This window comes from Pinus tabuliformis, chromosome 2_1, assembly GCF_031772625.1.
Source record: "Pinus tabuliformis cultivar Carrire ecotype Pingquan chromosome 2_1, CPIR1, whole genome shotgun sequence".
Lineage (NCBI taxonomy): Eukaryota > Viridiplantae > Streptophyta > Pinopsida > Pinales > Pinaceae > Pinus > Pinus tabuliformis.
This window is the reverse complement of record NC_142299.1, coordinates 629,408,723-629,435,644: the sequence shown is the minus strand read 5'-3', so window position 1 is coordinate 629,435,644 and position 26,922 is coordinate 629,408,723. Positions and strand designations below refer to the sequence as shown.

General features: G+C 36.6%; 2 protein-coding genes across 2 annotated transcripts; both read left to right on the top strand.

Annotated features, from left to right (window-relative positions):
• Positions 1 to 22,446: 22,446 nt before the first annotated feature.
• On the top strand, positions 22,447 to 23,949 carry LOC149202117 (uncharacterized). The gene is made up of 2 exons (XM_089401492.1): positions 22,447 to 23,742; positions 23,833 to 23,949. The coding sequence occupies exons 1-2, from the start codon at positions 22,447 to 22,449 to the stop codon at positions 23,947 to 23,949; spliced, it is 1,413 nt and encodes a 470-aa protein (XP_089257618.1).
• A 297-nt stretch (positions 23,950 to 24,246) lies between these two features.
• Positions 24,247 to 26,559, top strand: LOC149202116 (uncharacterized). Its single transcript, XM_089401491.1, has one exon. It carries the CDS (start codon positions 24,247 to 24,249, stop codon positions 26,557 to 26,559), a length of 2,313 nt encoding a protein of 770 aa, XP_089257617.1.
• Positions 26,560 to 26,922: the final 363 nt, after the last annotated feature.

The following is a 26,922-nucleotide window of genomic DNA, read 5'->3' as shown; positions in this document are numbered from 1 at the left end:
CAGACCATAGATAGCCTTTTTGAGTCTGTATACAAGTTTTGCATCATTTCCAAGAATGAATCCTTCTAGTTGTTCAATACAAACTTCTTCTTCTAAATCTCCATTAAGGAAAGCAGATTTTACATCCATTTGGAATACTTTGAATTTCTGAAAGCTAGAAAGAGCAAGAAACATCCTTATGGCTTCAAGTCTAGCAACAGGTGCAAAAGTTTTTTCAAAATATATACCTTCTTGTTGAGCATACCCTTTACAAACAAGTCTAGCTTTGTTTCTAATGACTTCTCCATTTTCATTCAGCTTGTTTTTGAATATCCATTTAATTCCTATAATATTTTTATCATGAGGTCTAGGAACTAATTACCAAGTATTATTCTTTCCAATTTTCTCAAGTTCTTCATTCATGGCCTTGACCCAACATTCATCTTTGCATGCTTCATTTACATTTTGAGGTTCATTGGAGGATAGTAATGCTAGATAGCTTGAGGTTTCTGTAATAGTTCTTCTTGTCTGTACACCTACCTCTTTTTCCCCTAAAATTTGAGTTTCTGGATGATTTTTCTAAACATACCTAGACAGAGCCTTTTCTTCTACTGTTATCTCTTCTTTTGGTGCTTCATTGGTTTCTTCTTCAATATCATTGTGATTTGATGTGGGAAAATACTCCCCATCTTCTTCATTGTCATAATCTTTTGTTTTTGTTTGTTTTGGACTTTTGCATGCTTCATCAACTACAACATCAATACTTTCAACAATTTTCCCAAGTCTTTTATTATAACATTTATATCCTTTACTTCGGGAAGAGTAACCAAGAAGAATACCTTCATCTGCTCTGGGCTCAAACTTACCAAGCTTTTCATCAATCCTTTTGATATAACATTTGCTTCCAAAAACTTTAATGTATTTTATAGTAGGAGTCTTACCATACCAAAGTTCATGTGGAGTTTGAGTGCTATTTACCCGAACATTTGATTGGTTAAGAATAGTTATGGCAGCAAATACAGCTTCACCCTAGAAGGTTGCAGGAGTTCTAGATTCATCTAGCATAGCTTGAACCATTTGTTGAACAGTTCTGTTCATTCTTTCTACCACTCCATTTTGCTGAGGAGTCCTTGCGGTGGAGAATTTCCTTTTTATTCCATGTTGTTCACAAAAGTCAAAGAATTCATTCAAGGTAACTTCCCCTCCTCAATCTGATCTGAGGCATTTGATTTTTTGATTTGATTCATTTTCAACCAAAACTTTGAAGGCTTGGAACTTTTCAAATGCTTCATATTTATGATTTAGCAGACCTATCAAACACATTCTAGAAAAGTCATCAATGAACAAAATAAAGTATTCTTCTCCACGAGGTGACCTTTTCCTTGATGGTCCACATAAATCAGTATGAACAAGTTCAAGAGGCTTACTAGCTGACCCTTATTTTTCAAAGAAGTAGGCTCTGGTTTGCTTGCTAAATTGACATGGTTTGCATATTGTATTTTCAGGGATGCTGATATTTGGAAGATCACGAACAACCTTGAATCTGCATGCTTTTCTTATTTGAGAGAAACTTAGATGTCCCAATATTCTATGCCACAACCAATTTTCATCATTTTTGCTTACATAACGTTGTTTTTGTCCTCCCTTGAGTATGTATAAGTTGTTTGGAGTTCTTCTACCTTTGATCATGGTCTCCCATGTATCAAGTTCATGAAAAACACATCTGTTTGATCGGAACACCACTTCATTTCCTTGATCACACATTTGACTGACACTCAATAGGTTATGCTTTAAACCGTCTACATACATAACACTTCCAGCGTTAACCTTTTCTTTCAAGAAAACAGATCATTTACCTTTTATGATAACAAGAGTGTCATTTCCAAATGAAACATTCTTTTCCTTTTCTAAAGAATTATATGAGTGAAGTTTTTCTTTGTCACCTATCATGTGCTTTGAGCATCCACTATCGATGTACCATTGATTTTCTTGTCCTTCTGCATATAAGGCCATACAACATCTTTCTGTTTGAGATTCTTTCGTTCTCCATGTCTTGGGATTTAATGGAGTTTTCTCCTTTTGAGATGATTGCCGAAATTTTCTCCTGTGTTCAAATTCTTCATGACCAAAGTTATTACAGATTGAGCATTCTATTTCATTTTCAAGAAGAGAAAAGTTCTTATAGGAACTTTTCTTGACCCCTGTTACATTCCTTTGATTTCATGCTTCTCTAGTAATGATGGTTTTGTAAGCAAACATTGAGCAGCTTTGTGTCCAAAATTATGACATGAAAAACATTGCCCATTAAAGAAGTTCCTGCGACTATCGAATCTATTGACCTGGTGATTGTAGTTTCTATTGATATTCATCTTTGGAGCAAATTGAGTATGATTTACCTGAGATTGGTTATGGATTCTATTCATTCTTGGACTAAACTAAGTCTGATTTACCTGGTGATCTGCTTTATGCCTTTGCTGACGATTGTCATATTGTTCATTGGTGTTTGCTACATCAATATAGCTTTTAATGGAGGTTGACGGTTTCTGTGATTGAGATGCTTCTTCAGTATATCGAAGACCTATCTTTATCAGAGGAAAACACTGCACTTTGATAATTTCATCTAAAGTTTCTGATCCTTTAGCAAATCTAGGATTGAGAGATTTTGTTTTCTCAAGATCCTTTCTTATACCCACAATTTCACATTCTAGTTTTTCATTGTGTTTTTCTTTTTCAAGAAGTTGGTATGTCAAGGTATCTATAATCATTATCTTTTCTTCTAAATAGATTTTGAGTTTAAAAATTTCTTCATGAAGTTCATCTTCTTATAAAGCATCCCCAAAATTATCATCTTCATAAGCCATAAGAAGTCTATAGTCATTACTATTTTCACCTTCATCACTATTTGATAAACCATTGCTATCTTCATGAGTATAGTAACTTCTTTTATTTACAACCTATTTTCTATTCCATTTTGCATATTCCTTTCCTTTTTCATGTTTATCTTTACGAGGACATTTTTCAACATAATGACTGACTCTGCCACAGGCAAAAAATTTGAAAGGTAGCTTACCTCTAAATCTTATGAAACCCCGTTGAAGCTTCTTAACAAAGTTTACCTTATCTTCTTCTTCTGAAATATGTCCTGATTCATTGTGTTCTTCCTTTCCTTTTGTTGAAGTTTTAAATGCGGCTTCTCTCATATCTGATGGACCTCCTTTTCTCATCTCAAAGGCGGTTAAGATTCTGTGAAGCTGTGTCATAGTGATAGTCTGCAGATCCTATTTTTCTTCTATTGAAGACACTTTTGATTCAAATTTAGCAAATAAGGATCTCAACACTTTCTCAACTAAGATGACCTCCTTTATATTTTCACCCAGACTCTTCATACAATTAACAACCTCATCTATACGTAATAAGTAATTAGCTATACTTTCATCATTGTGCATCTTAAGAGTTTCATACTGAATTCTGAGAGTTTGAAGTTTAGCACGTTTTACCTGAGAGTCCCCTTCGTAGCTCAGAACGATTTTGTCCCATATTTATTTGGCTGATTTGAGTTACATGACCTTGACAAACTCTGAGTGCGACAAACTTCCCAATAAGGTATTGACAGCTATAGCATTGGTTTCATAGTGCTTCTCACTTGCCGTATCTGTAGGAATTACTATTGAAAATGTATATTCTCCTTCCACAATTTCTCAGACATCCATTCCATGTGATTGTAGATAGGCTGTGGTTCTTATTTTCCAATAAAAAAAGTTGCTCCCATCAAAGATTGGTGGTATGATGGATCCCATGCTTTCTTGATTACTCATGATGATGGATCTCCCTTCAAGCGATCAAGATTCTTCAAAAGGACCTACTCTAATACCAATTGTTGGAAATAATACTGAGAGGGGGGTGAATCAGTATTATCTGATCAATAATTTTAATTTCCCAAACATATTTATATACGCTACTTCAGCTAAGTGAACTAGCATGTACACGCGACTGTACTTAAAGCAACTAGCATATATGCAGAGAAATTTTGATTTAGACAGTTTATCATGTATTGAACTTTAACCAGTATATCAGATATTTATTAGACAGTGCAGTAAAAGAAGAATAAAGAATCACACATAACCATCACACATGAACACACAAATATAAGGTGGAAACCCAATGCAAGTAAAAACCACCTGCTGCTGTCATCTCTGTCTTCCTTTTAATAAGAAGAAAATCTTATTACAATCTTGTACTAGTGCAAACTCATGCCAGTACATAAGCACCCACCTACAGAAGGCTACAAGCTTCTCTCATTCTCTAGCTACTACTGGAAGGGAGCTACAACCCCCTAGCTCTTGTACTAGCCAATATGTTTACTAGTACATAGGTGCCAGCCTACAAAAAACTCCACTCTTCTACCAGGGACCACGTTTCATGAATTTTCAAACTGGATACTCCTGGAACACAACATCACAATCTGAAGGCCACGTTTCATTCAATTTTCATACTGGACCCATCAACAACATCATAACTGCAATACAATCATCAAGTACATCTGCATCAACCAATCACTAAACCTAAATTTGATTATTCAGAACACGGTCACCAGAGTATAGTCACCAGAACCCTAAATAGAACCCAGAACTCTGCAAAAGCAAATAGGAACAACTGAAACATACTTTGTAAGGTATACGCTACTTCCATGTGTCGAACCTGCATGTATAAGCGCTTTTATAAAATCCAACCAGCGTACACATCTGTAAATATTAATTCATAATTTTGCAGCTATTCCAGACTTCAGTTATACCCACACCATAATATTTACAGAATAACACATGCATCAGTATTCAGATCTAGATTATACATGATCAAACCATATAATGATAATTCAATTTAAGCCTTAAGATCTAGATCCATCATTATATCTTATCCCTCACCAACTGCTAAGGTTCATCCTTGGTTCAGATCCTGCAAAGCACCATATTTCAATAACCTTCATACTATATCTCACACTTCATCAGATATTTGATACTTGCACAACTTGGCCTAATGATCTTCTCATCCTTATATAGTTTTAGGCCTTTCTCAATACCATGGATCAAAACCACTTAGGACCAATACCTTGGACCAAATACCTAGGGTCAATACCTCAGACCAAATACTTTGGACCAATACCATGGATCAAAATACCTTGGACCAAATACCATCGACCAAAAGCTTAGTTTTCCAACATATACATGCTTTTCCTTCTGTGAAAGTGTGTATGTATGTAATGGCAACTTGTGTTCAATGAACTTGCGTGTATACGCAGATTGGTCAAGGTGAACCCGCGTATCCCTATTTTTCTTCATTCTTTGTAGTCTGATCTGTAATTCTTTGTTTTTGTCATGTTGCACTGTGATATTTCATCTGAGTGAGTTGCCATCAAGGACAACACCTGTATCATAATGCCAACAACTTTAGCCTTCTTTGTTTCCTCCTCCAATTTTAGCAGTGTATATAGCCTAATATCCATATCTCTAATTGAATTTTCATTTACTGATTGAGCTAATTGTATTTATGGGAGGAAATCATTTGGAGTTAAGATAACTTCCTTGCCATATACAAGGAAATAAGGAGATTTACCTAATGCTCTTTCTGGAGTTACTCGATCAACCCATAGAGCATTAGGTAACTGGGAATGCTAGTTTCTTTGATGTTTTTAGATAACTTTCTTGAGAATTTGGATTAGGTTTTTATTTGGTGATTATGCTAATAAGTTGCCTTGTGGATAATAGTTTGTGAAAAGATCAATTTTAATTCCTTTATCCTAACAAAATTCAGTCATTTTGAAAGAAGAGAAGTAAGATGCATTGCCAAAAAAGAAATATGTGGGGACACCAAACCTGGTGATTATGTGACTTTCAAGAAAATACATCACCTTTTCATCATTGACCTTCTTTAGTGGTATTTCTTTACTCCACTTTCTAAAGTAATCAATGGAAGTGAGAATATATTTATGTAATTTCAAAGAGTTTGGGTTAATATGAACAATAACGTCCAATCCCCACTCTTCAAAAGGTCCTTTGACTTAAACAGGCTGAAGAGGAAGAGTTGGTTCTTTTTCTTTCTCGTAATAGTTTGACATGTCTTGTATTTCCTTGCATATGCATAGGAATCTTTGAAAAGAGTTGGCCAATAATACCCAACTCGTAAGATTTTATGTGGAGTGGTTTCTCCTCCAAAGTGTCTACTAGTAGGAACATCAATGTAAATTGGATAAATCCTTTTCTACATCAAATCCCTCTAAGCATTTCAAAATAACATGATTGTAGTTTTATTATGAAAATAACACCATCAATTAGTTGATATTTAGAACATTTTAAATTTAAGTCTCTTTTTTGTTTAACTAATAAATGATTAGGAGCAATGCCATGAGTTAAAAAGTTCTTAATATCAGAATACCTAGTAATTTTTGGTGTAAGGACATAGATAATTTGTTCTTGACTTATCTCAAATTAGTTAAACCAACCTTCTTCCAAAGGTAAAATTTCCTCATCATCTGAGCGATAACCTTCTGATTTGGCTAATAATTTGCATAATCCTTGTCCTATGATGACCTTTGCGGGTTTAATCTCAAGTGCACATTCTTGAAGTGTAGTCATACAATTTTATCTTTTTCTCCTAATTCCTTTTGTACCAATAAATTCTATATTATAGGGTGGGGAACTATGGCTTTAGTATGAGACTTTAAAAGCAAAGGCCTGAAATTTTTGACAGATTTATAAACCCCATAGGATTTATTATCTATATCTGGGTAGTTTAATTAAGCACCTTGAAATCCCAAACTCGTTGAAGAAATAGGAATCTCAATATTATCAAAATTATTTTGAGTAAGGACCGTTGCATACGAAACATCATATGAAAATGTGTATAATAACAATTATTTATCAAAGTTGGGACTAATTAATGTTGGAGCAGCAACAACAACCTCTTTGATTTTTTCAAAAGCGTCTTTATCAACTGTACCCCATTAAAAGCATGGTCCTTTTTAATCACGTCCTACATAGGTCTAATTGTTTCTGCAAAACCAGGAACAAATATTCTAACAAAGTTAATCTTCCCTTAAAAGATTGAATGGATTTTTCTTATGTGGAAGAGTAATTTGTAAGATTTCTTTAACTCATTTTGGATCAATTATAATGTTGGTTTTGGAAACTATGAAACCCAATAACTTACCTTCACTAGTAACAAATATAGTTTTCTTTGGGTTTAAAGAAATACCATATTTACAACATCTATCAAATATTATTTTGAAATGATCAATATGTTGTAATATTTTCTTCAAATAAATAGTCATGTCATCTAGATATACTACCATGAAATTATTAATGAAACCATTAAAAGCAATATCCATGACTCGTTGACAGGTTTCTCTGCATTTATTAATCTAAAGGTATATTTTGATAGGTATATGTACCCTGTTTGGTTCAAAAACTAGTTTTAATCCAATCTTCAGGAGCAAACAAAATCTTCTTATAACTTGAGAATTTGTTAAGTAAAGAAATCATTGTCTTTTTTGGAGGAACAGGGTAATTGTGTTTTTTGAAGGACTTGTTTAGATTATGAAAATCAATACAAATTATGGTATCCCTGTTCTTCTTTCAGACTGAGATCAAATTCAATACCCATTGAGAATGTCTAACAAGAAATATTATTTTGGATTTTAACAGTTTATTCAATTCCTCTTTGAGTTGACCATCAAACCTCAGATGCATTTTTCTGAGTTTTGTTGAAAATGTTTTATATCTAGTTTTATTGGGTTACATTTTTAATGATTTTGGTGTCATAAACCTTCAAATGATCATAAGTCCATGCAAATACATCTTTTTATTATTTGAATAACTTAATGAATCTATATTGTTCTACAACAATACAATTGATTCCGAAATTAACATTTTGAGGTTGTTTTTATGTTCCCAGATTAACAACTCCAAACATCATTGAAAAGCTATTATTCTTGCAATTTGTACTACCTTGAATATATTCTGAAAATAATATAAATTTTCAGAATAACATATTCTTTAAAAGTATCTTCTAAGGTCAAAAATTCTTTTATTTGATCATCATCATTGAATACTCACCAATTATATATGTTATGAGGTGTAGATGGCCTAAAAACTATTTTAACTAAGAATATTTCAGTTAAGAAATTTTCAACTAGTATGAGCCTTGAAGTAACAATTGTTAAAAGATCAACATCATCGTTTTGAGACTAAGGAATGGAGCTTAATTCAAAACTGTTAAAGTTTTTAACTAAATCGCAAACTTCCTGCCTATAATTTTCCAAATGATTGATTACACAATAAATGATTTTGTTGCATTTCCTAACAATTATTTTTGAGTCACCAAAGATTTTAATATTTTTTATTTCCATTCCAATGGCTTGCGAAGACCTTGAAGCAATTCTTCATATTCATCAACATTGTTTGTACAAGGAAAAATTAATCTACATGATGAAATGAACTTATTACCTTGTAGATATAGTAAAATACATCTAATACCAACACCTTTAGACGATTTAGACCCATCAAAGTATAAAGTCCAAATATTTGAATTTACATGATCATTTGTTAACATAATAGGGAGAACTTCGACACATGAAATTTTTCTAGAATTTAAAGCGGGAACAATTATAAAATTCAAGCTTTCAATCTATGTTTCTAGATCAAAAAATTCCTTAGATGTGATAATTCCAATAAAAGTATCGAATGTGTAATTACCTAATGAGACTTCTGGAGAATTAATTTGTTCATTTGGATTTTCAAGATCTATAAGAGTATGTTTCATATGATGCTCCCTTTCTACCTTGAATTTCTTTTGTCTTCCATTTAATGGAAACCAAATATGATACCAATCAGTTGAAAAATATCCATTAAGTTTTTCAGATCAATCTTGAGTAAGTATTAGACCATAAGATTCTAGGATGTCAATTATAATGATGTCAATAATCTGAAAAATCCTAGGATTAGAAGCAAGTCTAGTAAGTACATCTTTAATTTCTCCAAGACCTTCAACACTTGACCTATCATGTTTGATTATTTGCGTTGATAATTGAATTAGAGTAAGATTCAATATTCTAACCATTAATAACAACATAACGTTTGATGAAGCCCTAAACTTAACAAGACAGTTATGAACATTTTGATTTCAAATATCGAAGGTGAAGCGAAAAGGGTTATTTTCAGAAGATTATCTATCCCTAATGAGAGTTCCATTGATATTATATTTTTTTCAAGAGCTCTTTGAGAGTTTTTAGTAGTTTTAGTATGAGATGATTCTTTTCCTAAGGCTTTGAAATTTTTATCTCATTGTTGACTGAGCTTTGATAATTCAAACAAAGAAATATTCACTACACTCTTTTTCGTGTCTTCTACCAAATCATACTCAACGTGATCAGTTGGAGGAGCAATATTGGGTGTGTTGGTGGCTTTATCAGAAGTCTATGTTTTTTAAGCTGGAGAGAGAGGATTTTTCCCAGTTGAGGTAGAAGCAGGATTGGAAGACTAAATTTGAATTTTACTTCTAGTATGAACAACATTAACTTCCTGTTCTTCTTCCTCTACTAAGTCATTATCATTTAAACAACCTCGTGATACATCCCATAATACATTTATCATTTTAGTGGATTCGGATAGTCCTTGTTTTCTTTCTTATAATTGTTCCTCCCCCTCTACTTCCACGAAAACCTTGAAAATATTACTAAAGTTTGCACAAGTTTTTTCATAATAGTTGTAATTATGTTCTCTACAGAAATCATCTCATGCATAATCATCAATATTAAATTCTTCAACATTTGTTTGATTGGGGTTGGGAGGTTGATTTCTCCTAAAAGATATCCATGGTCTTCTCACAAGAGGTGTCTCAGAGAGGTCATTCTTGACATCAATAATTTCATTAGAAATCCTTTTAATAACCTTTTGAATTGAGTTTAAATATGTGGTTTCTTTTTCACCTTTTTCCCTCGCCAATTTTACTAGTTGAAGGGTTTTTACGATTGTTTTGGATTTTTCCTGACCCAAAACATGCTTTGATGCTATTTTGAGAATTTTTTTCCAACATTTAAGGCGTCTTCCATATTTAAAGCTAATGTTTGCTTTTCTACTCTAATGACATTGAAAGCAATATTTGAAGGAAGAGAAATAATATAAACTTTAGTCAAAATATCATTTCCTAGTCTTGAATCAGTAGGAATCCTATTAAGAATAGAAAGAAATATTTGAATGAAATCTTAATGAATTCACCAGGATTCATTCTAATATTATATATTTCCACAATTAAGGATCCCTTGGTTTTATCTTCACCAATTTTTTAATAAATTTATCATTAAAAATATCCCAACTAGTAATGGAGCCATCAACTAATATAAAGTATCATGTTGTAGCTTTTCCTTTAATTGTAAAAGGAAAGAGCTTACAGACTTGATATTTGTGTTGAACTACCCCTATTTTTAGGGACAACATAAAATGATTAATGCGTCTTTCAACAGTAATAGGCCCATATAGACTATAATTAGGAACCGATCTTTCAAAATGTTTTGGGAGCTCATGTTGATCTCCAGCAATAGCAATTGGACCCGTCGATAACCATGGTTGACCAACCATAGTTGACCTTGGAGAAGAATTTCTTGGAGAAATTAGAGTAGGAATATGAGGAGGTAAATGATCTGTAGGAGGTGGTCCTAAATGAGATCCTAAAGGAGATGATGGAGGAGGAGGTATTGAAGGAAGTGTAGCAATGATATGTCGAGTTGTTATTATAGTACTTGGAAAAAAAGGGATGGGAGATACATAGCTCAAAATGGGTGAGGAAGAATGAGATAGAATAGGAGAAGTTGTATGAGGAATAGTTTTAGGTGTAACTATGCGAGATGCAACAAGGTATGCTTCTCAATCAACCTATTCTAAGGAAATAAAGGACTTGTGTATGTAGAGAATTTATTCGAAGCCCTTGGACTTATTTCAATTGAAGATCTAGGACTAGTTTCAGAGGATGAATAAATTACAACTTCAACTTCATGTTTCAGTCTTCTCCTTTTAGAGATATTGAAGAAAGTAGTGGATAAAATAGAAACTTTACTTTGTGAGTAAGTGTAAACCCTTGAAAATTACAACTGAGGGTGCACAGGAACATAATAAATTTCAACAGATTCTCCTACAAAGGGTTTAGGAGGATGTGTAACTATTGAAAATTTATATTATTGTCAGTGGAATGAAAACTAATAGAAGAGTATTAATTTCCTTTTTTCTTAGATAATTATAATTTTTCAATCAATTAAAATTGATATAATTTATTTATAAAATATAAGATAAAAATAATAGAAATTAGGAAGGTCATATAATATTATAATTATGAATGAATTATAAAACAATATGAATTATAAACAAATTATTAAATATTATTATAATAAAATAAGATTATAATAAAATATGATTTTTAAAAATGTAAAATATTTGGAATAAATTACAAAATAATATGAGTAATTAAGATAGAAGATGAAATAAATCAATTTAAAATAAAAGTCAAAAATAACTATTGAATATATTACCTTTTATCCCTTAATGGTCCTTATTAGTTGTTCCTTTGATTGTTGAATAATTACTGTTGCATCTCTAGGATATGTATTAGCAGTCTGTTGATCCTGATCCTCATCATGGTCCTGATGATGAACCTGGATTGAGGTCCGAAACGTGCCGACCAAAATTTCTCCATGTGATTTTCTGAAAGATCTTAATCATTAGATGCACTCATGTCAGATGATGTGATGGGAGAAATAATTTCATATGATTTATCATGCATACATTAATTGTGTCCCTCCTTCTAACACCAAAATTTTTGACAGGGGGAAGAAGTCCTAGTTGCAACAACTTGAGTATTGGCTCGATCAGGGTCCCGATGTTGTGCAAAATTTTTGTGAATCCTTTCAAAAAAAAAATCTCAATCATAAAAGACCTTTTACTGATGCTTACATTTGTTTTGTGAATGCATATTTTAAACAACTGCAGAAAACCATCAACATCAAACAAGGAACCAATAAGAAGAAATAAACATGCACAACCATAACTCGATGATATGATAACAGAATTTTCCCAAGGTGGACTATGTCTCTAGGCCCGGTGTCAAGAGTGGGGAGGTCGCTTCATTATTGTTGTAAGATGATGATGAGTACATGATTTATTCTTTGTGAATACAATGATGAACCCCTTTTACTAGTGTGGCACATCTCTCCACGAGACGTTCTTCTATAAGAAATCTCACTCATAAAAGCTTTCCTTTAGTATGGAAAAATACCAATTTCTAACATAAAGTGGCATACAAAGATCATCTCATAATGCGGCATACATGGATCACATAATCGAATCATCATCTCAACAAAAAGAAATGAAGACATGAAAATAATGCATCTTATACCTCCAAGTCTGAGGAAAACCTAAACATTAGCTACTCGGATGAAGGAACTTCCTTTGTCATTGCATTCCTTACAAAAAACCATGAAAAATGACTATAAAGTTGATCCCTTTGTCTTGGTCAAATCTGGGCCCCTTGGGAATCTTAAAGATTCCTTAAAGATTCTCTTATGGGCACAAAATAAAATTATGTAGATCAAATGAAGAAATCAACTACGCCACTAGATTATTGGCGAAAATCCAGTTCATTTGAGTAAAAGCTCCACGTACTTCTGACATCGTCAAAATTTGGCACTAAGGGAATCTCTAAGATTCCTCCAAGATTCTTCTATACATGGCTCCACTGCATCATGTTTCCACCATATGCTTATGGTTCCACCTCATCATGGTTCCACCTGGTCAACCTTTGAGTTCCTTCTCGACTATGTTCATGACTTTGAATGGGAAATGTCAGGTTTATATAATATGTGGAGGCGTCAAAGCAACATGGGCTGGCGCATTGGAAAAACTAGTAAATTGTTGAAGGGGCAGGTTAGGTTCCATACCCACAACACTATTTTAATACTCAATTTTTGGTTGGCGGTTTCTTTTTTTATGTGTTGAGGTGTCTAATATGGGGTCGTCACATTGGTCAGGTCGGCTACCTGACTGATGCAGGTTCAACTCCCGTCAACCTCCACTATTATATATGGTCATTGGGCCACAGTTACTTTAAAAAATACATATATAACAAATGGGAGGGATGGTGAGGGTGGTGGCCCACCACCCCACTTTTAAAATTTTGTTTTTTAACTGATTTCAAAACAAACTGTTAAAAATTTCCCATCAAACTTTTGGTAGTTAGTAGACATTTTAATTAGGTGAAAATTTCACCATTTTCAATAATCGATAAGTGCCAAATTGTTTCTTCGTTAGTGGCTTCCAAATTTAACAGTTTCCTTGAAATTTAGTCGGACCTCCAGATTTAGCGACCCTCCAAATTTATATGGTGCTCTGCTAAATTTAACTAGTGGGGCCTAGTTAACCAAAACTTTGACTGTGAATATTTTGAGCATACTAACTCAGATTTGAATGTTGTTTGCACCATTTGAATGAAGACAACGAGCTCTTCAATCTGGTCCTAGTTTGGATGAAATCCAAAAACTTTGATTTTTTGGCTTTTCCAAAGCCACCCTTGATTTTTGAGCCTTCCTTGAGCCACCTGGATCATTCCTCCCCACTGAGGAGCTTTTGGTCCTCCAAAAGCATGAATACAATTTTCAATCTGTTGTAGTCCCTCATTTGCACAACAAGTGCCCTACCAGGCCACACTTCCTTCTCCTTCACCTTTGTACTTTACTGTCATAAGTGATTAAGTGACACTTGCATTCTATGCAAACCTATAGTACAATCCTACAAAATACATGTTTCATTACAAGACCAAACATGATGCAAGCAAACCCCATACTTTCTAAGAGTTTATAACACACTCATTGGTCCATTTTACATCAAAATTATAATAAAACCAATACCCCAGCTATAAAAAAAAAATGACAAAATGATCACTATGTTGTATTAGTAAGTGATGGTCAACACTTCATCACTTTTACAATCATTTCACAACATGTTATTTAAAAAATGTGGGCATGACAAGCTAATACCACCATCTCTCACTCATCAAAGTGAATGGGTCATCGTTTAGGAGCTAATTCTCTTTTTGAACAACTTTATCAATTGGTTCCTTTGCAACTGCTTTGTCCTTCTTGAGACACTACTTTGGATGGATCCCCCAACATGTGGCTCTCTGATGTCAAACTCTATTGTAATGACTAAAAAAATTCTTCTTCCTCTAGACCTACTTAACCTTCTTCGTTCCCTGATGTGGAGAAGGTTCTTTATGTCTTGTACTTTTCCTCACTACCATTCTCTTCCAACACTTAGAAACAACATGGTTATACAAGCCACAAAAATTACATCGTTTTCTATGCCACAAATTTTTCTCATCATTAATATCCTTGTAATCAAAATGAACATTAGAATACTAGTTTGTATACCTCACCTGGTTGTCTCTTGTGCAATCATATCTATGAGAGTTTGGCTTAGCTCTTCCTCTCCAATGAGCCCTGTCACGGGAAGATTGTGATGTGTTTATATCATCTACTTTCCTTAATGATTTTGGCAATGGATTGGAAGCTTCTTTGTGTGAAGAACCCATTGGTTCTGTTTCCTCCAAACAATCTCGTTGAATGTACCCCAATCCCCTAAATTGAGGTATTTGCACAACATCCAATCACTGAGTCATTCCTTATCCATTGACACCAAGTTTGCATCCTTTATACTACATCTTGGTAAGGAGTTTCATGTCAGTTCCTAAAATGGGTACCTCCATGCTTCCAACAGAAATTGAATCATATAAAATTGAAATTGAATAATTACCAACATTGTTTACCTCATTTGTTGATTCAGAAGTAGGTGATGATGGGTTCATTAAGTCTTCATTGCACTTGAACTTTCCCAGAGCCTCTTTTGTGGCTTCTAATTGAATTTGCAATCTCTTCTTCTCCTCTTCTACTTCTTGGAGAAGTCTCCTCAATTCAACATTCTCTTCTTGAAGGCTTTGGTTGATCTCTTCATTTGAATGATGAGAAGAAGATGAAGAAGAATAATATTCACCAGAGGATGGATATTGGGCATCGTCCTCTGTTCTCTCTTTCTCTTGTTCCTCCTTTACCATTTTCTCCTCATAATCCACAAACAATATATATACAATGCTTTCCATCCTATAGAAGGCCTCGTACAAATGTTTGTTATTCTACATTACCTTTCCTATTGCATGCCCAATTCACAATCCCTGGAAAAAAGGCCAGACGACTCTAATACCACTTGATTTGGGAAATTTTTCTGAATGCTTTCAAACAAAAATCGCCATCATACAAGACCTTTTAATGAAACTTACATTTTCTTTGTGAAATCATGCGTAATGAATATTTTAAACAACTTTATCAAATGATCAACAAAAAACAAGGAACCAATGAGAAGAAATAAAGATGCACAACCATAACTCAAATATGTGATGATGTAGCTCATCTAGTGTGGAGTATGTCTTCAAGCCTAATGTCAAGAGTGGGTAGGTGTTGTGGCCACAACCCCATAAATTTTTCACAAAAAATATGGGTACTCTCCATTTCACTTGGTTAATGTCATTTTTAGTTTGTTTTCCTTTGCTTTGAGTGTTTTGGAATTGCTTCAATTTTCATCACTTAAGGCCCCATTATGTTGGTATTCTTGTACGCTTTCCCATGGCTAAGGTTTCACACAAATCCATTACATGGTTTACAAATTTTGATTGAACAAAGTTAGACATTTATTTTTACCTCATAGGCTTAAATTATGTTAAATATAATATTATATTATAAATAAATGCATAACATCTTATTTCTTATTTATTTTATTTTTTTATATATTTGTTGTAACAATGGAAGCACATTAATTCTTTCTAATAAATTTTCCTAAGATTTTCTTTATACATTTAAATTGTTATTTTATGTGATATTCATAATGAAATTTAAGTGTGGAAAATTGCATTCATGATCAAAATAAGATCACTTCTTGCCATGGACAGAGATATGAATCCAATCCAAATTTGGGAGGATGGTTTTGTAAAGCCTATCTAGAGCACTTTAAACTACACACATTTATGGAGCTCAGATAAAATCGTGCCAACAATAAAGGGAAGATAACAACCACATTGCCAAAACATAAAAAAACATTTCAACCAATCCACAGATTCGATTGACCATTTAACGAAGTTTTCAAATAGTTTGCACAATATTATGGGTGAATACTTTCTATTTGTTGGTTGAATGCTGCATAAAAGGTTTGCTTAAGAATATCAAGGAGAAATGTTGCATCCAACATAAGCAGAAAGAAATGTAACAAGATTGTACCAATTCCATGCATTTTTTGTATAACCATGAAAATGAAACATGTGTGCACAAAACATTCCATTTGATCTCAAGTGTACAGTCACCATTTAGAAAAACAAGATTCATAAATAGATTGAAATTCAATTAATCTTCTGATGGTTTCTTGTCGTTTGTAGGTTTCATCTGCATGATGATTTGCACAAATCCAATTCTCCAAAATATGATTGCACGATGAGTCTTTAATTTTAGCATATGCTACCCCAAGCATCAAGGAGACAAATAAAGACCAACGAGTTAAAATTGGAAAATGCTAGGAGAAAAGATACCAAATCACGTTGAGACTAGCGTTCAACATTAGTGTTCGGTCCTTGTGGAGGCGTAGAAATTAGCAACTCATAAATTATGGACCATAGAATCGAGATGATAGAAACAAAGGCCCTGAGGATAAGGATGAATGGCACAAAATATTCAAGAATAATAATTGAAATGTACCATGAAATTCAACTAGAAATTTTAATTTATACAAGCGAAATAAAAGAAAGTCTGATCACCATCTCGGGCCTTTGGAGTTTTGGTGTTTGGAATCGATTTACAGTAGTCTCACCCGTGTTCAAATCTTTGGAGGCATCACTCATATGCCTGTAGTGTAGGAGGATACAAGAAAAATAAAAGCAATTCCCATCACCAACTCTGACCTTTGGAGTTTTGGTGTTTGGAATCGATTTGCAGTAGTCCCACCCGTGTTCTTATAGATTCACTATGACAAGATTCTACCAGATCTAAGAAATCAAAGTGTACAAAATTGCAAAGGAAGCACGATATCATTGGGAAAATTTATTGATTATTAAAGCGATGACAAATTTGTTTAATCCAAACTAAGATTCTAAAACTACAATGTGTTGTCAAATCTAAAATAAATGTAGCACTCAACAAAGAATGGATGAAAGTTTTAGTTTTCATCTAGTTTTTTTACCTTTTTTTTTTTTTATTTTAGATATATTTTTATTATTTATATCGAGTATGGCTGCAAAGCAGGTTTTATTTACTTTTGTTTTTGAAGAATAGTTTAGTTTATTTTAAATTTTAAATTTCCCATATAGTGTTTTAGTTTAGTTTCAATAATTACTTTTAATTAATTATTTTTAATTTAAAAAAATTAAATTATTTAATTTATTTTATCTTCCATTTAACTTCTTTGTATTAACTTACATTAAGAATAATTTTTGTTTCATTTTACGATTTGAGTTTTATTTGAATTTTATATGGTTTGATTTACTAGCTAGTTTTGTTTTAATTATTAATTCTTTTAGTTTTAGATTTAGTTATTTATTTTGTTTTAATTTAATTTGATATGATTTTTTTTATTGGATTTTATTACTTTTGTTATAACTAGATTTTAATAAAGATTTAATTTATAATTAATGGAGTGGATTTTGGGATTTTAGGTTAAAATGGAGGATTTTAAGCCTAAGCTCTAGGGAGGAGAAACAAAATTCAAAGGAGATTATAAAAGGAGTAGGAGTACACATTGTGGATGGTTTTATATCTGAAATTTGTGGAGGAAATTCTCTACAAAGAGAGATATTTCTGCACTACTGTAAGGAGCAATAGTTTTGTAGAGAATTAGCTATTTTGGATCAGACTTGTGGAGATTAAAAGAGATGTATTTTAGCTCTCGAAATTTCATGCTATCATGAAATTTTTTGAGAATTTCATGTACTCAAAGAATTTGATCATATCTTTAATTCTTGTACAATATTGTCAAAGATAGAGTTTGATTGGTGGCCAACATTTAATGAAATTTGAGGCAATTTGTGATCTAGATAACTCTGTCTTTGTGAACTTTTGCACTATTGTGAATTTATTTAATATATGTTTGTCTAAATCATTTGAAAGCTATCTTTTAATGATGGATATAATTGCTATCAAGTTAAACTATGAATTCAAATAGATAAACAAGACATACTTGTTAACTATTTAGCAAATTAATGTTAAGTTTATCTTGGTTTTAATAATGATTGTTTTATGAGAACTATTTCCTTAATGCAATCATATATGTTTTAGTTTGAATTCATTTTATTTTAATTTGGATGTACGTGTACCAACGATCTGATGACTATTCATCACATAGCTGAATACATATACTTTCTTAAACTAGTAATAAGGCTTGGAACTATTTCCTTGGCTTATTGACTTCATTTTTATTTTGAATTCAAATTTGGTCCAAATCCCCTTTTCCTTGCTCTTGGTTGGGGGGGGGGGGGGGGGGGCGCCTAATATTTCTTTCAATCGAGATAGATTTAGGATTTAGTTTCTATTACTTAGAGTAGATTTGCATTTACTTTTAATTATTGAATTCTAGAAGTCCTCTTACACAGGGGAAAACTTGAGAGTGGTTTGGTTGAGCCATTAATTGAGCTTAAGGATCACTTTATTGCATGAGCCCTTCAAGAGGGAGGATCTGATGTATGTTTTCTATTGGAAACTAATAGACATACTATAATCTACCAGAGAAAAAGAGAGGGTAACTGGACATAATTAAACCAGTCGGAACCACCATTCCAAATAGAAAAGGAGTTGATTTAAGTTCCTAACTAGGTGGTATCCCTTAGATGTTGATAAGCTCATTTTGGACCATCAAAAGGAGGTCACTTCATTATTTTCTACAAAAGGATGATGAGTGCATGATGCATTCATTATTAGTACAAGAATGAACTCCTTTTACTAGAGTGAGATGTCTTTCCACAAGGCATTCTTCTATAAGAAAATTCACTCATAAAATCTCTCCTACAACATGATAAAATAACATCCTCTCACATAAAGTGGAATACAAAGATCCTCTCATAATGTGGCATACATGGAGCACATAATCAAATCATCATCTAAACAAAATCAAATGAAGGCATGGAAACAATGCATCTTATACCTCCAAGTCTAGGGACAACCTAAAAATTGGCTACTGAGATGAAGAAATTGTGTGTACCATCACATTCCTTGAAAAAAAACATAAAAAATGATTGTAAACTTGAACCCTTTCTTTCTCAATCAAATTTGAGATCTCTAGGAATCTCAAAGATTCCTCAAATATTCGCTTTTGGGCACAAGCGAAAATTTTGTTGATCAGATGGAGATATGGATTGTACCAACAGACTCGTAGTGACAAAACTATTCATTTTAGTATAAACTCGACATACTTCTGACTGGGCAAGCTAAGTGGGCTTGATTGTGGGGAAAAACTCCACAGTTAAGCGCACTTGAGCCAGAGGCGATCTGGGATGGGTGACCTCCTGGGAAGTCCTGGTTACCGAGTGCAAGCCCCGGAAGTGATGATTGATGCTATGTGATTCATTTCACTAGTTTCAATCCCATTTCTTCACCCCTGTGAGCATCACCCGATGCAATGAGTGCTAAGTGAACTATTCAAAAATCATGAGAAATTAGTCAGTTACGACTACCTCTCATGGAAATGGTCATACGTGAATGACTTACTTAACGTAGTTGAATCCCAAAATGATATCTAATATAATGCACTGCGTAAAACCCCCATACTAAATTCAAAAAGAGTGAAGGGATCTCTACTTGAATGGTTCATGAGGCACAATACTTGCTAAGGTTTTGCAAATGGGGTAGCAAGCTAAGTGGGCTTGATTGTGGGGAAAAACTCCACAGTTAAGCGCGCTTGAGCCAGAGGCGATCTGGGGTGGGTGACCTCCTGGGAAGTCCTGGTTACCGGGTGCAAGCCCCGGAAGTGATGATTGACGCTATGTGATTCATTTCACTAGTTTCAATCCCATTTCTTCACCCCTGTGAGCATCACCCGATGCAATGAGTGCTAAGTGAACTATTCAAAAATCATGAGAAATTAGTCAGTTACGACTACCTCCCATGGAAATGGTCATACGTGAATGACTTACTTAACGCAGTTGAATCCCAAAATGATATCTAATACTTCTGACATCATCAAAATTTGGTGCTAAGGGAATCTCCAAGATTCCTCCAAGATTCTTCTACTCATGGTTCCATTGCATCATGGTTCCACCTCAACATGGTTCCACATGTTTGACCTCTAAGTTCCTCTTTGGCTATGTTCACGATTTTTAATGGGAAACGTTGGGTTTATATAATATGTGGATGCAGTTGGTATGTGAGAGACAAAAGAGAAGAAAATCCGGGCGAAATGGGCTCGCGAAAAGGACAGGGTTAGGGTTTCATGCGCATCTCCTGCGGTTCATAGGGCATCGGGTTCGACGGTTCGTAGGGCATAGGGTTCGATAGCTCCGTGACGGTCATCTGCTGCGGTCACGGTTCTGCTCTCTACAGCTGCAGCTTCACCATCGGAATCCTCGCCTGTCCCTATCGGTCATCGACATAGAATCAGTTATGGATAACTGGGAGCATGAAGAGGTGGATTATTCAGCGGATCCCTCGCCGGAGAATGTTATTTTCGGGACTCCTCATTTTACCTCTCGCTCTCAGCTCCCCCATTCCGCTTCCTCTTCTTTTTCGGCACACCAACCTTTTCCGGCTCCCGTTCCATCCTCTGCAGAAGTTTTTCCTCCTGTATCTCCGCCTTTCGAGGTTCCTCCACTTTCGCCTGGGTCTCTACAATTCCTGGCCTCCGATACTCCCCCATCGCCCGCTTTTGACCCTCTGGCGTCCATCCCTTCGGTGCCTCACCCTCCGCTGACATCTACACCTGCGACTCATCCATCTGCCTCAGGTATTCGCCCTTCCGGATGCTTTGAGATGCCTGTGGTTTCTTCCCTCCCCTCTAACCATTTTCCCCAGGAAGGTATCACAAATCCCCTGGTGGATCATCCGTCGGCCCCCCGTTCCGGATCTAAAAAGGTAAAGTGTGTCAGATCGACGGCAAGGGATATCTCCATCAAATTCGACGAAGCAAAGCCTCTCGGCGACTATATGGACATCGCGAACACCGTGTTGGTTGGGCACGTCAGGGGTCGATCATACTCGAGGCAGAGGCTCAATCTATGGGTTAAGGAGATCTGGGGAGGTGTACTTTTCGATCTTCCAGAAGTACATGTCCTCCCCAGAGGATGGTTCTCATTAAAATTCTCCAAGGTCTGTCAAACAAATCTTGTTTTGGGGCGATATTGGCATATTGAAATGGCCCCGGTCCTTCTTAAGCGCTGGAATCCCCTCTTCGATCCAGAGCGCGAGCAGCTCGGTGCCGGTCCAATCTGGGTGAGACTCCCAGGGTTACCAATTCCATTCTGGGACGAGGAAGTTTTTATTAGGGTTGGCAATGCCCTGGGGACATATTTGGACTATGATCGCACCTATGTGGAATCCGGGAATCGAACACTTGCTCGGGTCTTGGTTCATCTGGACACTCGAGAGGGGCTTGAGGAACAGATCACGCTTCAATGGGGCAGGTGCATTCGTGTTCAGTTGCTGGATTATGAAGGGGTTCCCTTCCGTTGCAAGCGATGCCATAAGGTGGGACACCTCGCGAAGGACTGTCCACTCAATAAGAAAGCTACAGATTCGGTGAAAGGCACCCCGGCGACTACCAGGACGGCTTCCCCCATCATATCTCGCCCTCCTTCTGCTGGACCGGCCCTTTCGGCTTCTCCTCCCACGGACGATGCTGGGTTCCGGAGATCCTCGCCTCAAAAAACTAGGGCTCGTTTGGCGGCAGAAGCGGGTATGATCTCTGTTTCTTTTATCCCAACTTTGCATTCGTCTATTGATGATTATCATGCATCTGGTCCATCTGCACATATCTCCATGATTCCCTGCACACTATCATCTCCACTTGCATGCACTGACCCTATTATCTCTACTACATCTCCCGAGTCTTTCTCCTCCCCGTGCCCATCCTCCCCTCCTCACCGTTATTTCCTTCGGTCTCGGAATCCATCAAAAGAGCAGGCTGTCGGTCACTCAGGTCTGGGCATTGTCATACCTGAGGGGGCATCATTGCATACCAGAGGGAGAAAATCTCACCTTTCCAAAGCCATCAAACAAGCTGGGGCAGAAGTGGTCTCTGGCCGGCAAGCGACCATTGACGGGGTTCTTAGAGCAGGACACACCCTGAGAGGTGTTCCCCCATGAAGTGTCTTTCTTTTAATTGCAGAGGACTGGCTAGTTCCTCCAAAAAACTAGCCATGAAGCGGCTCATTGATACTGAGCCTATCGACATTATTATGCTACAAGAAACACTCTGCTCTGCAGATCAAATTATTCGTGTCATGCAAGCCATGGTCCCAGGATGGAGTTTTTTTGCAAATGATGCTGTGGGACGATCTGGAGGTCTAGCCATTGGATTAAACCCTCGTTCCATTAATCCTATCTCAACCTGGGGAGGTGCAGGGTTCATTGGATTGGATTTCTTCTCGGCTGACCTTGGCATGGATCTCAAAATTGTCAATATATATGCTCCATGCTCCCAGAGAGAATCATTCTGGCGGAATACTCTTCAGCTACCCCTGCTGAATGAAGACCATGTTATTATAGGAGGAGACCTCAATTTCTCTCTGGGTTTCATGGAGTCATGGGGCACTGAGGCTCAAATTGACTCTATCACTGATTATATGACTAATCTACTGGATCAATCAGATTTCTCGGATATTCCATTGCAGCGTCTCCTTCCTACTTTGTGGAATCGACGGGTTGGGGATGCTGCACTTGCCCGCAGACTTGACAGATTTCTGTTAAAGGGCCCTCTTCTACAGCGCCTGCATCTCTTCAGACAATGGGTTGGCTCGGGGGGGTTATCGGACCACAATCCTATATACCTGGAGATTCAGGGTCCTTCCAAGAAACCCAAGGCACCCTTCAAATTCAATCCCTCTTGGCTGAAGGATCCGGACTATATCCAGCTGATAAAGGATTACTGGGCCTCTCATCCCATCAATGACTTTGTTCCTCTTGCCAAAGGTTTCTGCAGGAACCTTTCAAAAATCAAACATATTACTATTAAGTGGGCAAGGGAGAAATTGGATCATGAAACAGCACAGCTCTCCCATATTGAAGCGGACTTATGTTCACTCACCGATGACAGAGGACAGGGCTTCATGACAGCTGCGGACAAATGTAGGCTTATTGACCTTGAGAATCAAAAAGCCAAGATTCTCAAAGAGAGAGAGGAATCCATTAGATTAAGGAGTCGAGCTTTATGGATTCAAGCTGGGGATGACAACACAAAGTTTTTCCATAATTTTGCAAAGTGCAGGAAGGTATCTAATACTATCTGGAAGCTCCCTACCTTGGATGGAGAAATCGCAGACAACTTCAATAAGCTCGCTCACCTGGGCATCTCTCATTTCAGGAACCTCTACAAGAGTCCACGAGAAGAAAACTTACTTGATATTATTAATGTGGCTAACCACTTCCCGAGATTTGTGGAGGAAGAAGATGTGGAGACCTTAACGGACCCGGTCACTGCTGAGGAACTGGAAGGAGTTCTGAAATGTTTCAAAAAAGACAAAAGCCCAGGGCCGGACGGATGGACCATTGAATTCTACACAACTTTCTTCGATGTTTTGGGTCAGGACTTACTACAGGTGGTTGAAGAAAGCCGGACTTCTGGATCATTATATCATGCCATCAACTCTACATTCATCGCTCTCATCCCCAAATCTGACTCCCCAGCATCCTTTGATGACTAAAGACCCATCTCTTTGTGTAACTGCATCTATAAAATCATCTCGAAGACCATTGCAAATCGTCTTAGACCTATCCTCTCCCGTTCCATTGCCCCGCAACAATTTGCTTTTCTCGAATCTAGACAGATCCATGAGGCCATTGGACTCGCTCAAGAAGCCCTCCATTCCATCTGGTCGAAGAACTTAAAAGCCATCCTCCTCAAAATCGATCTGTCTAAAGCTTTTGACCGTGTCAGCTGGCTCTATCTCAAAATGATCCTCCTTCATCTGGGTTTCCCTCATGCATACATTTCTTGGATCATGGCCTGCATTACCACACCATCTTTCAGTATTCTTATCAATGGTTCGGCTACAAATTTTTTTCATTCGGAGAGGGGTCTGAGGCAGGGGTGTCCGCTATCGCCCCTCCTCTTCCTGTTGGTCATGGAAGGTCTTAGCCACCTCATGGAAGCGGCCAGGCGATCTGGAGACATTGGGGGCCTCCGCATAACTGACCTTTGCTATCTCACTCATCTACTCTTTGTGGATGATGTTCTTATACTTCTCAATGGCAGTGTTCGTGACACTCGAACTTTCTCAAAGATCCTACAACTTTTTTCCTCTGCCACGGGTATGATGCCAAACCAGATGAAATCAACCATTACCTGTGCACGCACATCTGTACAGGAGACCCAGACTGGCTTACAAGCATTCCCTTACTCGGTCCACCCCCTGGATAGAGGTCTCAAATATTTGGGGTTCAATCTGAAACCTACTTGCCAAAGGATTGCTGACTGGGTCTGGTTGGTTGCCAAATTGGAAAAAAGACTCACAGGATGGAGCTTCAGATATCTCTCCAGGGCTGGTAGACTGGTACTCATAGAGTCTGTATTAGAAGCCACCCCGGTGTTCTGGATGGCCCTAGCCTGGATTCCTAGAAACATCCTCGGGCGGCTACAGCAGTTATGCATCCGATACCTCTGGAATGGGAGTCAGGATAAAAGAGTATTTGCATGGATCGGATGGAAGAAAATCTCATTGCCCAAAAAGTGGGGTGGATGGGGACTAAAGGAACTACCTGAATTTGCAAAAGCACTGGCCGCCAAGATGGGGTGGACTCTGCTTACTTGTCAAAAGCTCTGGACACAGGTAGTCTATTATAAATACATTTGGCCTCATAATATTTTGGATTGGGCCCGTTTCCCTACTTGGTCAACAATGGGATGCTCATCGGTTTGGAAGGCTTTGATTCAATCCCTTCCTCTCATTCGGAACAATCTTGCTTGGCACATTAATGATGGATTGACAGGCAGAATTGGTTTGGATCCTTGGATTAACTGTGGGGGTAGACATATCCTTAATCCAGATCTTATAATGCACCTACAGGCCAGGGATATCCAACATTTTGCACAGATCGCAGACCAACAGCGCACTGATATATTTTCCCAGGCTTGGAAATCCGCACAGCAATTGGATCTCCCTTTACAATGGCATCAGGAATGGGATTGCTATACTGAGGCATTATCTGAATCTCACATCCGTATAAAACAAGGACCGGATGAACTTATTTGGTGCATTGCTGATCATGGTATATATGCTCCAAAATTTGGATACACTGCTCTCATTTCTCACAGAATGCTTGAATCGTTACAGTCATGGTGGCAATCCATTTGGAAGCTCAAGGCTCCTCCCCGGTCCAAACTTTTATTTTGGTGTGCACTCAACGGCAATGTACCCACAGGGGAACATCTCACCCGCAGAGCCATTTTTGGCCCATCATGGTGTATCTTCTGTAAAAATGCATCAGAGACTCAGGATCATATATTCCTCCTTTGCCCTGTCATCCTCAACCTATGGAACAACATATGTAATCTGTTGGGTATCACTGTCAATTGGAAAGGGATCGATATTAGAAGTGCTTGGGATACTTGGTCTCACTGTCATTCGGGCACTAAATTACAAAACCTTCCACCTGTGGCTACTTGGCATATATGGCTTGCTCGAAATCGGGCTATATTTGAAGACCGATTGATATCGTGGAATCGGGTAGAGGCCACCATCATTGCAGCATATCATGAGTTACCAGACCCTCCACCCCCGAGACCGAGATCCATACAGCCCATGCCCAACTTTGATAGATCCATCCCGTGGGCATTTTTCGACGGAGCAGCAAATCAGGGTGGATGTGGCGGGGGTTTTGTACTACACATAAATGAACACCATCGATACCTTGCAAAAATGGGCTTTGGCAATGGATCTAATAATTTCGCTGAGCTCTCTGCTGTCCACAATCTTCTACATTTTGCATTATCGCATCATCATACAAGAATCAATATATTTGGGGACTCATTGGTGGTTGTTAACTGGATTAACAATATCACTACTTGTCATACACACACTCTCAGCAATTTATTACATGATGCACTCATACTCAAAGCAGCATTTAACCATTGCACATGTTTACATATTTACAGAGAGCATAACAGCGAGGCTGACAAATTATCCAAAGAGGCCTCATTACTTCCCCGAGGTGAGGGGATAATAGTGGAGCAGAATGGAGCAGAGGAGTATCAATTTTACCACAGGCCATTCATAGATCAAAGAGAACAAAGGGGCAACAGTCCCAACAGCTGATAGTCCATGGCGCTTTTGTTTTTTTTTGTTAATAGAAATATATAGAACATGGATATTATGCTTATAAACAGAGTCCTCTTTCGGACAACGGATAGAATGCACAGTCAGATGAATGTACACAGAACAATTTTGATTATACCTACAGAACAACACCTTGGTGAGGTGAATTTTGTATGAACAATCCAGCAATGCCTAGGCATCTGCTTTATGTAATTTTCAAACATTAATGAAAGTTATTGATTTTTCCAGTGGAAAAAAATAATATGTGGATGCATTAATATCAAAGCCACATTCACTGGCACATGAGCGAAATCAATAAATTGTTCGAGGGGCAGACTCTATTCCATACCCACAACACTATTT

What these genes read in the sequence shown, in the direction of transcription:
- LOC149202117 (XM_089401492.1), top strand. Translation starts at nt 22,447, where the DNA reads ATGAAGCGGCTCATTGATACTGAGCCTATCGACATTATTATGCTACAA. An exon ending in CTGCTGAGGAACTGGAAGGA is followed by an intron (nt 23,743 to 23,832) that starts GTTCTGAAATGT and finishes GTTTTGGGTCAG; the next exon opens with GACTTACTACAGGTGGTTGA.
- LOC149202116 (XM_089401491.1), top strand. Translation starts at nt 24,247, where the DNA reads ATGGCCTGCATTACCACACCATCTTTCAGTATTCTTATCAATGGTTCG.